The sequence below is a fragment of the Archocentrus centrarchus genome, chromosome 16, assembly GCF_007364275.1.
Source record: "Archocentrus centrarchus isolate MPI-CPG fArcCen1 chromosome 16, fArcCen1, whole genome shotgun sequence".
In the NCBI taxonomy this organism is placed as follows: domain Eukaryota; kingdom Metazoa; phylum Chordata; class Actinopteri; order Cichliformes; family Cichlidae; genus Archocentrus; species Archocentrus centrarchus.
In genome coordinates this window covers 7,510,739-7,526,416 of record NC_044361.1, presented here as the reverse complement: position 1 = coordinate 7,526,416, position 15,678 = coordinate 7,510,739, and the positions used below count along the sequence as shown (strand labels likewise).

The following is a 15,678-nucleotide window of genomic DNA, read 5'->3' as shown; positions in this document are numbered from 1 at the left end:
GATGATGGGGGTAGGAGCAGATTAAAAAAAGAGAGGAGAAGCAAAAATGAGGAGGAGAAAAAGAAAAGTACAGAAATAGAATGAACAGAAGAAAAATGGGAGTGAGAATGTGGAAAAAAGATAATTTAATTTTGGCCTTTTTTGGATAGGGACAGTGAAGAGCAGACAGGAAAGTAGGGTGAATGACTGGGGGAAGACATGCAGCAAAGGCCACAGGTTGGACTCGAACCCCGGCCGCTGACTTTCAGCTCTAAGGCATTTGGCTGCCAGAATACATATGTAAAATTTTAAGTTTGAACCTACAGAAAACATCCTTTCCACTCTAAATCACCCAAATCAGTATTACTAGGTCTAACTAATATCCATGCACTGAACTCACCACCCAGCCAGAAGGCAGGAATGACTTTCTTTTAATAGATTAAATTCCATTTTATTTATATTGTGCCAAATCAAAACAAACAGTTGCCTCAAGGTCCTTTGTATTATAAGGTAAATACCATACAATGATTACAGAGAGAACCGAATAGTCAAAACGACCCCCTATGACCAAGCAATGGTGATAATAGGAAGAAAAAAATCGTGACCGGTTGGAGGTGAGGGGAGAGAGACAGGAAGAAAGATGTGCTGTGGAAGAGAGTCAGAAATGAATAACTAACAATTAAATGTGGAGTGGTTTATAAAGGGAGAAAAGAGAAAAAGAAATGAAGAAGGAATACTGCAGTAAGTGCATCATGGGACCACCCCCAGCAGCCTAGGCCTGTTGCCTATTGTAGCATAACTAGGGGATCGTTCAGGGTCACCTGTTCAGTTCTAACTATAAGCTTGATTTAAAAAGGAAAGTTTTAAAAAAAGGAAAGCTGAAGGCTCTGCTGTCTGAGAACGATGGGCTCTATTGGGATGATATGGTACTATGAGGTTTTTAAAATAAGGCGGAGCTCAATTGTTTAAGGCCTTGTATATAAGAAAAAGGATATTAAATTCAATTCTGGCCAATGAAGCCAATGACGAGAAGCCAGTATGGGAAAAATATTCTCCCTCTCTCTTGTCTCTGTCAGTACTCTAGCTGCAGCATTTTGGATCATAGATGCAAATGTTAATACAGGAAGAAGGACAGATGGACAGAAGACTTGAAAATATTGTCAATACATCAGTAAATCTATTTACTATTCAGGACAGACTACTTCAAATGTAAGGTAGGTATTCTAAAATTATACTGAACCCCTGAAAGAGGAAATGCTAAAATGCCATTTGCAGCAAAGTCTGACTGACATGTGATTCCTATTTATGCTAAAGAGGAAAGTGTTGCACTTCAACTGCTATATTAACACCTGCACTTTTACATTTGTTTTTAGTGAGTTAAATATTTTTATTTAAAAAAAGAAAAACACATACAGGAAGTTTGGTTGTCAAACTGCACAGGAAACAGGTCCAAAGCTGTCAACACAGATGTTAATACAGGAAGTTGCACATTCATATTTTCCATACTGACGTGACTAAATTTGATTACTGTTGTCCCCTGAGGATTAATTTTGGATTCCCCCCAAAAGTGCTCAACAGCAGCTCTGAATAACATACCAAAACTGTCTCAAAACTTTGAGACGATCACCCAAGAATTTGCTTCCATTTATTCAATTTCTTAAAAAAATAAAAAAGCTTGCGCATACATTAACTGCAGAGTATAACTGCTCTTCTCTTCACACTACACCACTTCCACAATCTCAGGCTGTCACAGTATATAATAGGAATGTAAATAAGAACACTGAAAAAGAAAGCATTTTAATTGTAGCACTGTCTATTATAGAAGTGATATAAAACATTTAGAAAAAGGAAGTACACAAGAGTTGCAAAAAAAAAAAAAGAGAAACAAACTGTTGTCATGTTGAGGAACCACCAAACTTACTAATATCTTATCTCTGCATCAGTAGTTTAAACCGTGAGTTGGTTGGCTTCTTTCTATTTTCCTCGTGCAGCACAATGAATACTGTTCAAAGTATGATGTGCATAACTCATATATCAGAACTACATAAACAAATATTACTAAAAATACATTAGTTAATGAATTCTTAAAGTACCTGCATGCACCCAGTTACATGTTTAATGTATGTACAGTAATTATTAGTATAGTCTGCAGTTACTGTTCTCACAAGAGTCACTGAAGTATATATTTATGTACTTCCTTATAAGACATGATCATATTTCATTGTATCTGAACTTCCGGTTCTCACATTTGACACAGTAAGAGACTATAACTGTCATGTGTGAATTCACACATGACAGTTATAGTCTCTTACTCTTACTCAGGAGCACTCAACCTATGGACACCATTCCTGAGCCATGGGCTGTTAGCTTTTTAAGGTTTAAAACAAGATTGGATTTTTGGGACCACAGCAGCAAATGTGTTCTCGCCCCTCCTCCACTGTGGCACAGTCAATAATGTAACTGAACAAAATAATTACAAATAATTATGACATTCACTCTGAGCTTAGTTAAATTCAATGTCAGCTGCATTTGCCTTATTTAGGACTGAGATTGTTTGAAGTGACGAAATGCTTGACTGTTACATGAAGCTGATAATTTTGCCTGATACAGTATACATAGGTACATTATATTGCCAAAAGTATTCACTCAGCCATCCAAATCATTGAATTCAGGTGTTCTGAATTTTATACACAGGTGTATAAAACCGAGCACCTCGGCATGCAGACTGCTTCTGCAAACATTTGTGAAAGACTGGGTCGCTCTCAGGAGCTCATTGAATTCCAGGATGCCACCTGTGCAACAAGTCCAGTTGTGAAAATTTCCTCACTGTTAAATATTCCACAGCCGGCTGTTTGTGGTATCATAACAAAGTGCAAGTGATTTGGGAACAACAGCAACTCAGCCACAAAGTGGTAAAATGATGCTGTGGTGCATAATACGCAGAGGTCACTGCATCAAAGCCTTACCTCACCAAGTACAATGCAAAGTATTGGCTGCAGTGGTGTAGAGCACGCCACCATAAGCACACTTCTAAACATTGTGGAAAGCCTTCCCAGAATAGTTGAAGCTGTAATAGCTTCAAAGGATGGGCTGACATCATATCAAACCCTAAGGATTAAGAATGGGATGCTGCTTAAGTTCATATGCATGTTAAGGCAGAGTGGTAAATACTTTTGGCAATATAGTGTATATCTCAACACATACAGTGATTGCACTGTACTGTACTACCCTCATCTTTCCCTAAATACTTCATCTTCTACCTGCAATGGTTGTAATGGATGCTTCACAATCAGTTTATTTCTAAAATGCATGGTTCTCATACCTAACCCATTATTTCATCCACACTGGAATACAGTGCCACATCCCCACCTCCCTCCTCCTCAGCCTTTTTTGCATCATTATCCTCCCCAGTGATCAGCTCCTTCTCTTCATTGCCCTCCAGCATTTCACTGTCCTCTTGGCTGTTCTCTTGTCTCTTTTCTTCTCTCTTTATTTCAGCATACTCTGTGTCAGTGTTATCCTGTCTGTTCTCTGCCTCTTCAGGATTCCTGGTTTTTATTGCAGAGAAGTTAATGTCAGAGTACTCCACCTCTTTGGGTGCTAGATCACCATCAGGCCATGACTGCCCATCACACTGAGCTTCTCCTTCAGCTGCCTGTGGCTCATGGATCTCATCATATGCTGCTGCTTGATCAGGATCCATCTGTCAGACACAGTGCAGAAATTACAGGCCATTTGCCAGATAATAAAAGCTAGACAACTGTATCGTGTAGTTACATGTCAGAAAAACATACTAGCTTGATATTATATCAAAACATTTATTTAACATAAAACTAGTATAATATTCTGATAATTTACATTACCATTGGAACAGCTTCAGTGGTAACCATCTCCAGGTTCTCAGACAGATTTTCAGATGTCTTCTGTTTTTTTCTGGGAAAAAAAAATAGCAGGAATGACTCCTAGTGAAGGTCTCACACCGGCCCATGGGTGTTGGTTGACAGCAACAACAGGCAGTTACACAATGTGAGTATTTTCTGTTATCACTCTGGTTCTTCTCTAAGTAAAAAGGCAATATATATATATATATATATATATATATATATATATATATATTGAATCACAAAATGTAATTGATTCATACATGTAAATTTATGTCTGCTAAATCTTAGTTTCTAGAAGCTGATTTCATAAGATGACCCAAAGATTTATGACCACTTTCAAAAAGAAAATAACTATTACTGCTTGATAACAACACTGAAGTCAAATCCTGTGATAGATTACAAAATATGTTTCAGTTCTATCTCAAAATAATGTGAAGTGTGGCTGCAGGGAAAAGTGCTGACATAAAAACTGAAGTTACTATTTAAAACCTCTAAAGGTCAGTTTGGCTGTGCTATATACATATGAAAAATAAACTGATATATACGTGCATGTACTGTAGATAGAAACCTTATGGGCATATTGTGAAAAATGGTCAGCATTTATATAAAATATTCAATAATATAATATTCCTTTTTGTAAAATAAAATATGTTAAAACACTGGTATGACCTGTTTTTGGTTGATATTAGAAATAGAAAATAAACATATAAATTTAATTTACCTGCACGATTTTGCTACCAAACAATGAAAGATTGATGAAAGAAAGATCCCAACCACAAACCCCACCAATGCTGCAGTGTAGACTTTCTGCTCTTGAACAATACGTAAGAATGTATCCCATAGATCTGAAATCAAAAGGATAAAGCTGTGCTCATTGATGTTTCTTGTTCAGAGTGATCGTCTAAAACATCTATGAACAGGTGAAATGTTAAATCTTTGATTGCTCTGGTATAACAGAAATATTTTAGTTCTAATACTTACCTGTTGTATTGCTGAGATTTGCTGCTCCATTACTGTTATCGCTGACACACTTAGTGGTGTTGTGAAAGGGTTTCAGAGACACAGTGATGGTGCTGGTGACTGTGCAGGAGGACACATTGGTTGTTACAGAGTACTCAGTGTGGTGCTCCACGTGTGGCCATTTGATGGTGGGTAAACAACACCCCTCACTGATACATGTACAGGTCAGGTTCTCTGACTGATGCTCACATTTAAAGGTATTCAAGATTCTTGGAACAACTCCAGATGCTGAAGAAGAATCTTAGCATCAGGTCAAAAGCACAGAAACCTCATATGAGCATATAGATCTTATTCAGGCACCGCATGTAAGAGACTCTAGAGATTTCAAACGGATCTCTTTAGATTAAATTTCAGTGAGAACTGCACAAAATAACCAGAGACAGAACTCCCATCCTAAACTAGTTCATGCTTCTGACCTCCATCCATAAACAATTACAATTAAATTTGCTTTGCATGTTTTAGTACAAACTGTTCACCTTGTGTTAAGTTAAAATATTTTAATTGTAGATAATTGTTACAAAGAAGGTGCAAAAGCATGTCAGTGTTATGAAATAAAGTTGAGCTTTACATAGTTATTATTATTATTATTATAACTACTTTAGCCAAGAGTAATACTCACAGGTTTTTGTCTCCTGTGTAGTTGCGCTAACATTGGTGCTGGTAGCGTTGGTGGCCACAGTACTTTGGACTGCAGCTGAAGAATTAGAGGTCACAGTTGAGCTTTTTTTCGGTGTCTCTGAGAATATGAAGAAAAAACATGTGCATCAGCATAGAGACATTACTTACTTTGATGTAGACATACTATCACTGTTAAATATTTTAAATTGAAAAAAGTACAACTTGAGGCTGAAAAAAGAAATCAATGTGCAGCCATTTGCCGTCTTCTCAACGGTGACAACAACTTGAGGTTATTGATGACGATGCTGCAGTTCCTCTTTTTCAGGTCAGACTCCCGCAGCGACACCCGCCCTTTACTCTCAGAGTCAGAAGTTTTGTGTTTGCTGGAGTCAAATATTGTTTTATTAGACTTTCATTGTGCTTGTACCAAATTACACTTTGGACATCAAACCATCTTCTGTAGTAAAGTAACGGTGCAAAACACATACTCCAGCCTCTGAGGTTACATTGTTTTCACTTAGCGTGATATTGTATTTTTCCTTTGCACAGCTTGACTCACCTGTTCTAGAACCTGCAACTGTAACATGAAAAGAGACAAAAAAGGAGAGAGGATGCTGAGTTTGTGGAAAATCAAAAGTGATGTCAACAAAGACTATTTATGTTAAATGATGCCTCTTCTGTTTCCGTGCTGTTGCTTTTTGATATATTTGGCCTGATGTATGCCTGACATTAATTATAGTGATGCAGTACACAGATGTGTTTTCTAAATTCATTTTTCTTTACATTCAAATGTTGATGATTTAAATGGTTTCTTTCTCTACCTCTGTCAGCAAACAGCAGAATCACCCAGATGAGAGCAAACATTCTGATTTAACAATTTAGGCAGCAAGTCTTCTCTCCACAGGATAAACTCTTCCTTTTAAACGCACAAACACACAAAAAGGTGCCATAAGAATACAGAACATTCGGTGGATGATGGAATCAAATACAGGAAGTTATAGTTACATCTCATTAATACTGCAGTGTAACCAATAAACTTGGGTAGGATCTCATTTAAAGCAGGCAAAGAAACGATGAATGAAAATCTCCCGTCTCCAGACTTCTTCATTTAAGTACACACAGCTCATTTTAAAAAGCATTTTATAACTTACTGAAGAGCGAGCACTGCGGTGAAAGTTATTCAAAAATGGATAAAGGAGTTTTACCTTTTTTCTGTCTGAATCTCCTGCTCTGGTTTCCACACACTGATCTCTGCTCTGAACGGACTCTTCTTCTCTTCCTCCTCCTCCTCGGTTACTTCTCTTTGCACTTCAACAAGTTTCCAGGAAGTATGCTGGCCATTATTTCCTCTTAGACTGCCACCACACTTAGATCTAAAAACCTCCTGTCACATTATGATGTTTATGTGAAGCTTTAACGCCAGTGAAATCAAAGATCATCTTGTGTGTGAATTGTGATACTTTGAGATATTTTGGGGGATTCAGGTATTACTGCAGTTGCATTTAAAAATGATCTTCAAACAATCCATCATATATTATAATGCATTATAATATATGCATTTGTGTGAAATTAAACTGTGTTCTCAAAAGTTGCTGGACTGTTATTAACATTAACATTGCCCTATGTAGCATCACTTTATTCTCTGTTATTCTCTTTAACTTCCTGTCACACTTTGCTATGATGTAGTCACAATCATTTCTAGCTTAATACAATTTTAACTCATCAGTTTATGATAACAGTAACTAAAGAAATCTTTAGACACTGCAAAGTGTGACAGAGGAAAGGAAGAGTTTTTTTTGTAACTGATATGTGCCCCACAGATGCTTTCTGTTTCAAATAGTGAAATATTGTTCATTCTGATACTGTAAGTCAGGATAAAAGGAGAAGTAATCTATGACTTACAGAACTACTTTAACAGCCTTATGAAGGCAAAATGAGCTTAAATTTTTAAAATTTCACCCTCTTAAAATAATGTCATTTTTTTAATGAAAGCTTTATTTTTGTTTAAATTGTCATATTTTTGATGTTTCATTCAGTTTTTTGTCTTTTCTGAAAACTTAGGCCATTAATTTAAGAAGGTGACGATACATAAAAAGAAATACAATCACCTTGAAAAAATACAGTTTGAAAACTAATTCAACTAGAATATGTTTTTTATTGGAAAATTTGCACATCGTCTCATCTCTTTACTGTAATAAAGAAAAAAAGAGTCCCACAGAAATGGAAATATAACACAGAAACCATAACTTTGAAAGATATTGTCTCAGCTTCTCAATTTGCTCAAGTATTAACTTTGGCTGGTTGGCACAAGACTGGCCTGCACCAAAGAAAAAACAAACAAACTACTAACCCCATGGATGTTTTGTGCAAGCAGCTTCCTCTGATCTACACTGTGGTAAAGTTTTAAAATTAGGCAACTTCTAGTGACTGTGTGAATAACTTCATCGGCTGATGTCATCACATTTAATTGGCTGAAATTTGTCACCCTTTTGACCTTGAAAATTGAGATAATATATTATCAAAGTTAAACTGTGTACTTTAACAGAAACTACTAGGTGCCTTATAGTAATTAAAAAACTTGAATCTACTAATCAAAAGTCATATATGTGTGTCAGATTCTTGCTTTTGTAGTACTTAAATACAGTGTTTGTTGTGTGGTGTCATGGTCGTGGCCGGCGGCCCAGTGTTTTGTGTTCTCTTGGTTCTGTTTCAGTTATGTCTCTGATTATGTTTATTAGTTCTCTTTTGTAGTCCTGTTTTTTTCTAGTCCCTTGTGTTTCCCCGTGTCAAGTCTACGTGTACCTTGTCTAGTCACTTCCTGTTTTATTTTGACAGTCTTGTGTTCCCCGTGCTTTGTGTTTAGTTTTGCTTCCCCCGTTATTAGTTTTATTTGCTTCACCTGCTGTGCCCTGCTGTTTCCTCTTGCCCTGATTACCCAATGTTATTTAAGCCCTCAGTTTTCTTCTGTTCTTTGTCTTGTTGTCGTCTATGTATCTGTTGTGCGTGTTTTCCATCCCTTGTGTCCCATAGTTTTAGTTTTGGCCTCAGTCCAGCCCAATTTATTTGTTTATGATCATCATTTCAATAAAAATACATTAAGTTCATTTTCATCGCTTCTGAGTCCAGCATTTTGGGGTCTTCCTGCTCCTGCCACACACCGGCACAACATGTGGCTGATTTAATGCACATTCGATTATTATTGTCAGTGTTATAAGAACAACAACAATAATAATAATAAACAGTAGTTGTAGTTGTAGTCTAGCATTGTAGCATATTTCCTTCTAATTAAAACAACAAACTATAGTTTTATTATTATTAAAATGGAAATGCTTACTGGCTACTTTAGGACTGTACATCCAGATTTGTGTTTAATTCTTGTCTTTTGGTGTGTGAAATTTAAAATAAAATAACATTGTGTAACCAGCTAATCTTATATTGTGAACTGGATCGAGTTTTCCACCACTGGTTTTTAGTATGTTGCATTAAAGACACCAAGAAGTTCTTTCTTCTACCACTTTTACACAAAAAACTTGCATCACTGGCACCACCTTTTGGCAGAAGCTGTGCAGTCCACATCGACCTGTAGCTTAGGTCCTCAGCCCTGGCTGTTAAGTTTTTAACGTTTAAAAGAAAATTTGATTTTTGGGACCAAAACAGCAAAGGTGTTCTCGCCCTCCCCTATGTACATAGTATATTTGACACCTGAGAGTTTCCTTGTATGAAATAAGTGGAGCAGTATAGTCACCAACATGACATCTTTAGTTAAGCTCAGGTAGGTGGCGCTAGGCTGTAGTATATCATATAAAAAGAATAAACACTAATAATTTCAAACCAAAATGAGAAATTTGTAATATGTACACAAGAATTCTTATGAATACAGTAAAGGCAGTGGCTGTGATAAGAAATATGAATCTGTAACATACAGTATAAGCAGTTCAAATTATTGCACCTCTGAGTTATTGCACTCATAATAAATTGTCCAGATGAACCATATTGTCACTCATTTATGGAGGAGTTACAGACAATAGATCAGTTGTGGTATATCAATGAAGTATTGTATATAGACAGTGCGCGGTGTGTGTTTGTTGATGAACAGTTACAGGAAATGCTTGGGTGGGCAGTGCTTTGATTTTTATCCAGCCAGCCAGCCTCTGGAGAGCAGACCTCCCTCTACCCAGCCACCTCCTCCAGCTCATTCCCCGAGGACCCCGAGGCATTCCCAGGACTTCGGGTCATCCTTATACTTTATCTTTTTCTCTTGAACAGTTTCCTTACCTTTTTTTTTTCTGTCCCTGTATTCTGCCTCACAAGTCAACACATTTAATACTTTCAGATGAGTTTCAATTTCATCTAATGCCCTCTTTTCATTCTTTTCTTGGCTTTATTTTTGGTAATTTATTTTCTCTTCCAGCTGCATTAGCCGACTCCTGCTGAATGGTGCTCCTTGTGGAACTCCAAAACTGTTTTACACAAACATGCATAACACTGATACCTCAGTCTGAATATTTTCCCCTCATATTAACTACATTTGGAGGCACGACCTTTACCACTTCACCAGCATTGGGGTTTCCTTTACCAGACTTGTTTCTCATGCTCACAAATGTCCAGTTTTTTTTTCTATATGGTGTGCTTAATATCTATCCTAGATGAGATTGTCACTGCAAACCCAAATCTGGTTTCATCATGATTTGGTGGTGGAATCAATGCTCTGGGGTCCAAACGGTCGGCCCACTCATGTCTCAGCTATGTGAGGTTAGAGGCTGGAAAGGCTGCCTTGCAGGGATGGCCAGTCACCGCTGCCTTAACCTCAGAATGCACATCAATCAAGGGATCCCACTTCACTGACACCAATCTGTAATGGAAATCTAAAATAAATAAGTTTACACACAACCAGGTTGTGAGATTTTAACTTGCTTTTGCAAAGGAAACAAAAATACAGAGTGCAACAGCAGTCTACATGGCTTTTGACAAAGAATAGAATCATTTATAGAAACATGTTATCTACTTGCTATGGTCACAGAATGCAGTCAGGACATTCTTCAACATCTTGTAATAGAAGATTATATAAAGAAAAACCTGATGCTATGGAGCCTTCCATTTAGCCATACAAAATCCTCACAGTGCTGGCACATGTTAGTAAATCTGGCCCTAGTTGCCTTTAAGTAACCGAACAACTTAAAAATGGTCCCAGAAAGAGACTGAAACTCCAGTCAAAAGTTATGTGTGCCTGGCTGACAGAATGAGACCCTTCGGTGGCTCATTCGGTCCTTTCTGCTGGGTGTGCCTTGCACTAAGGTGCTCTGTGGGTCCCATACTATATGTGTTGTAACGAGTGAATTGACTGGAAGGGAATGATCAGTTATGTCTATAAATTCTGTTCCCTGAAGGAGGAACAAGGTACAACACCATGCTGCCCCACTGCGGAGCTGGTCTCGGTGAAGAGCAGCTATAGAACTCAGGGATGACTGTGATGATGGGGTATGCACATCACTAGACTCAGAGTCAAATACCTTCAAAGCACATACATTACTGCACAGTCCTACTCACTAAAGGGCTCACACACAGACTGAGCAGCTCTTCACTAGTTTTTATCCTGCAGGTTAGCTAACTGTTGAGTGCACCGGCTCCTCGAGAGAAATGGGCGGCAGTTGAATCTGTGGGAGAAACAGGGCCACTGAGGCTAGGTCTGTTTTTAGCTTTGCATGCATTTGGTAATAAACCAAAATACCACACAAAATAAAGATTTTGAGTTGATGATTAAGCCAGAGTAAAAAGTTAAGAAATCAACAAAGTTATTACAATTCACTCATAAGCTGGAAATGAATGTGAGTACCATAGCTGATACCTGACAGTGAGTTTGGTGGCATTATTAGTTATTTTTCAATCTTTAGTTGCAGTTTCAAAACCTAAGATCACTTTAATGCTGAATCTGTTACTGCAATAACTATTTCTGTGAGCGTAACCTTCAGTGTTAGGGTTTGTCTTCAAGATAGGGGAGACTGGGGGAGGTTGTGCCACGGGGTTAGTTGTTCCTCCCCCATTCCAGTTTTCCTTTTGACTTTCAGAGTAAGATGGCGCCATCTATTGTTCAGTAACTGCAATAAATTGTTACTGATGTGAGCAGTGCATTTCTGAAATGACAAGTTGCTATGCAGAAAAGTATATTTCTTGCATCAAAAGTGGATTTCAAGCTAACAGGTTTGTGGATTTCTTGTACACATATAATGTGTGTTAATTGCAAAGCCAGTAGAGTTGCCTCTTTGCATGGTGTGTTTCATTTTGCTTGCATCCACAAGATGGACACACTAACCTACATTAAATGACAGGATGAGGCAAGTTGTGCCACTCATGGTGGGACAAGTTGTGCCATGGCACAACTTACCCCGTGCATGGCACAGCTTGCCCTGTGAGCAACTTAGTGATGTAAAAGTGTTTCAGGCCACTTTCCAGAAGAAAATTACAGGAAAGCCATACTGGTGACTACAACTTCCAGGAATGCAGTGAGTAATTTTCCTCCATCGCTCCTGCATTTTTACATATGTGTAATTTTTTTTTTTTACTTTTTAGCAAAATCTATCTAAAGTGATGCTAAACCTTCAAGATTGTAGCCCATGGTGTATTCCTTTCACACAATGGAGCTGTTATCATACTGGAAATACTGCTGAGTATGCAGGCCAACTTTAAAGGTGGAGGCTTTGATTTTGTTCATTAATGAAAATGTGCGTGTGGTTCAACAGCTGCACAGCAGCAGACAGGAAAACACTCCAGCGAATCATCAACACAGCTCAAAAGATCATAGGCTGTCCCCTGCCCTCCCTCCAGGAACTGTTCAATGCCCGCTGCCAGAGGAGGGCACAGAACATCCTCCAGGACCCCTCACACCCTGGACACTCCTTGTTTCAGCTACTGCCATCAGGCAGACGTTTCAGGACAATGAAGGCCAGAACAAACAGACTGAGGAACAGCTTTTATGCCGGGGCTATCATTGAACTGAACTCTGTGTGGTTTGGACAGTGATGTGGGGTGGTAGTGCTGACTGTGTGCGTGCGTTGGTGTGTGTATTGGGGCTAGATTCATCTTAATTTACTATTGTGCACTGTATTTTAGTAATCATTTTTATCACTCGTATTTTTATTATTTTATTATTTATTGTCTGAGGCACCTAGAAAGGAATGCATTTTAAATTTCGTTGTGCAACTTCTGTGTACAATGACAATAAAGATTCTGATTCTGATTCTGAAATAATTGATTGGATATGGTTGCTAGATGACTTGTAGGACTACACAGCACCACCGCTTCTGCGTACTACTCAAGGGGCTCAACTTACCCCAAGGTGGATCGACTTACCCCAGGGTTGGGGCAAGTTGTGCCATTTTGTTGAAACATTTTGCTGGCCGACTGCTCTATTTGTGTGCACCCCTTAAAGTTAATATCTTCATCTTATGAGCACAAAAACCCAAACTTTGCTTTGGCGTACCAACCATTGCTTTGCTCCAAAACCTGAGAGCCAGACAGTCTGTATTGAAAAGTGACACATCTTACCACAATTTCTCTGCTCAGTTTTTTCTTAACACACTTACGCTCCACATGATATGACACAGCTCTGTAAATTATTGAGCAGTTTCATATTTGAACAAACCTGCTTGTCTTACACCATTTAGACTGTAACAGTAATAGAGGTGTATGAAATGTAAGCTTTTATTACCTCTCCAGGCAAGATCAGGCAAAAATATGGTCTAAATGTTGGGCACTGTTTGTGTGTCTACTCCATGGAAATTTTTGAAAATACAAAGATGTTTATAACAGGACCTAAAAAAAGGCCCCTTTCCTAGCAATAACCTCAAAAAAGGTATTATATATGAGGGTTAGCCTACACTTCCCCCAAATTTTTAGTGAAGTTTTAAAAAAAGGTACTTATGCTCATTAGCTTAAGGATAATGTTGCTCTTGCCATTGCATTCTCATTAGCCTAAATACCACACAACTTCTGAATGTAAAACTGTCAATGACAAGCCATGCAGAGAGACAAGAAAGGGCATCTGGGCTTGGCTTCAGCATTAGGAGTACACTAGTTTGTGACCCCAGGAGGCTGGGTTTGTGTCTCCTGTCTTAAACTGGTGACATTTCAGCATGTAAGGCTTTATTTTTCCTTTCCCTTTTGCCATAGAGGAAATGATCTCTGCCCAGTGGTTCAGGGTCCTGATCACCTCAAGTTTATGTTCCAGTGGGTGGTGGGAGTCAAAGAGTTGGCACTGGTCTGTGTGTGTGTGGGTTTCTGGTAAACTTTAGCGCTGAGGCTTCCATACTCCTCAGTGAGCACAGCATAGCGCAGCACAGACATGGAATTATCCTTGGCATCCCCCCTGGTGAACTTTATGTTTTTATATGCTCAGTGAAGGCCTCTACTTCTTTGATGACACCTGGGTCACACTTAAAATCCAAGAAATAGAGGCCCTCACCGAACACATTAACTCAGTGGATAAAAACATATACTTCACCAGGGAGGATACCAAGGATAACAGGTTACCATTAATGGAATACACACATGTGAAGCTCTTAAAATGTGCCAGTGTGCTTTTGAACTTGCAACACCCTCAGACAAAAACCTACACAGACATAAGACGTGTGGTCAACACCACAGAGCCCCACTTACCCTAACATGATAAACCATTTAAAACACACCTACATTTTAGCTTAGACCACAGTTACAGAAGTGGCTGCCCCTCAGGCCAGTAATGACAACATAACGGTTTTAAATAAAGCTTCAGTAATGCAGTAAATTTTACCTGCAAAGGTTACTAAAACAAACACATTAAAGCAAAATAACAAAAGGATTTGGAAATTCTGTTCAACTTCCAGTCCTTACTTTACATAAACCCTACATCATCATGTAGAGGTGTGAAGCTCACAGGATGACAGACAAGCATTGTCATTCATACACAAAATGACAAAAAACATCAGATCGAAAACACAATAAAACATTCCTCAAATTTTGTCCTTTAAATCATTCACAGTGGAATACACTGCCTCGTCCTCCCCTTCCTCCTTGTCCGGTTCACACTGTTTTGAGTCCTCCTCCATCCTCACCTCCTCTTCTTTGCTCTCTACCGTTTCACCTTCCTCTCCATTATCATCTTCCTTTTCTTCTTTTACTGCTTTCTTAATCTCAGCATACACTGTCTTTGTGCTGTCCTGTGTTCTTGCTGACTCCCTGACACTTTTTATTTTTAACAGGGAGAAATCAATGTTGGCATATTCCACTTCTTTTGGAGTGCTGCTGGATTCAGGCCCTTCTTTCTCCGCTGCCACACCTCCATCTTCAGCTTCTTCTTCTGGGTGGGTTTGATTGTCTTGTAATGTGTGATCATCATATATCTGTAAGGTACAAAGTAAATGGTATGAGTCAATCACCAGGCTCAAAAAGCCCAACATTGCACATTAGATTGTCCTCATCGAGGTTGACTGCAGTAATGTAATGTTAAGATCATGTCACGCTTCAGATGCTGTAAGTTGCGTTTATTGTGGCTCAAAAATTAGCTTGACTCGAGGTTGAAATCTTGAAGTTGTGTAATCTTTCACAATCACAATTCTTGCATTGATTCAATGTATTTTTTTTCTTTTCACAAAGCAGCAAAAAATGAACTCTCACTATGAAAGAAGACTTGGTGCTGACTGTGATTTTAAGGCATACTATCTAACAGACACTCCTTGTCAGTCAATTGAACTTTTATACGTTTTTTTTTTTGTAAAACCCATTAATTTAAGATGAAAACCTATACTTTAATAACATATATTTAAAATCCAGTGTGGTGGTGTACAGAGGCAAAACTGTATTTGTCCAACAAATTATAAACCTATTGGTGATTCAACACATTTGAAACTGCATCCCAATGTTATACAGTCCTCACTGTTTTCATGAAATGGTTTTAATGTCAAACTTACTGGCATTATGATGATTTATATCTTATATAAATGCTTTCAATGATTTTAGCAAGATTTTTAGCAAGATTATAGAAAAATTACATCTGAGTTTCATGAAACTTGGCGGAGAGATGAAGGGTGGGGGTATAAACAGAATCATTGCAACTGAAATAGCAGAACTTTGAAGCAGGGCGTGGTGGATGTGTTCTCTTTTTTCCCCTTTTGTCTAAGTTGCATGTGTTACATCAGCAAATGCC

At 38.2% G+C, this 15,678-nt stretch overlaps 2 protein-coding genes across 4 annotated transcripts in view; both read right to left on the bottom strand.

The window, feature by feature from the left end:
* Positions 1-15,678, bottom strand: part of LOC115794129 (sialic acid-binding Ig-like lectin 10) — a 116,456-nt gene that overhangs the window by 95,205 nt on the left and 5,573 nt on the right. The window contains exon 11 of one of the 2 annotated variants that reach the window (XM_030749438.1): positions 12,739-14,875. The exons of the other annotated variant lie outside the window; for it this stretch is intronic. Coding sequence (XP_030605298.1) covers positions 14,486-14,875 — 390 coding nt within the window. The 3' untranslated portion in view covers positions 12,739-14,485. Of the gene's footprint in view, positions 1-12,738; positions 14,876-15,678 lie in introns of those variants that run through there. 2 annotated transcript variants of the gene reach the window in all.
* On the bottom strand, positions 1,358-6,763 carry LOC115794135 (uncharacterized). Of its 2 annotated transcripts, XM_030749450.1 has the most exons (9): positions 6,707-6,763; positions 6,323-6,417; positions 6,061-6,078; positions 5,503-5,619; positions 4,845-4,943; positions 4,585-4,708; positions 3,843-3,912; positions 3,569-3,682; positions 1,358-3,087 (listed from the first exon to the last, which is right to left on the bottom strand). In XM_030749450.1, the coding sequence occupies exons 2-9, from the start codon at positions 6,363-6,365 to the stop codon at positions 3,076-3,078; spliced, it is 597 nt and encodes a 198-aa protein (XP_030605310.1). In that variant the 5' UTR covers positions 6,366-6,417; positions 6,707-6,763; the 3' UTR covers positions 1,358-3,075. The 2 variants fall into 2 exon arrangements, with proteins under 2 accessions (XP_030605310.1, XP_030605309.1); XM_030749449.1 differs by having other exon boundaries at positions 1,358-3,682.

Coding starts and splice junctions, on each gene's coding strand:
- LOC115794135 (XM_030749449.1), bottom strand. CDS start 6,365: ATGTTTGCTCTCATCTGGGTGATTCTGCTGTTTGCTGACAGAG. Junction 4,944..5,502: donor TACACAGGAGACAAAAACCT/GTGAGTATTACT, acceptor CCTCCTGCACAG/TCACCAGCACCATCACTGTG. Junction 3,683..3,842: donor CCACTGAAGCTGTTCCAATG/GTAATGTAAATT, acceptor TGTGTCTGACAG/ATGGATCCTGATCAAGCAGC.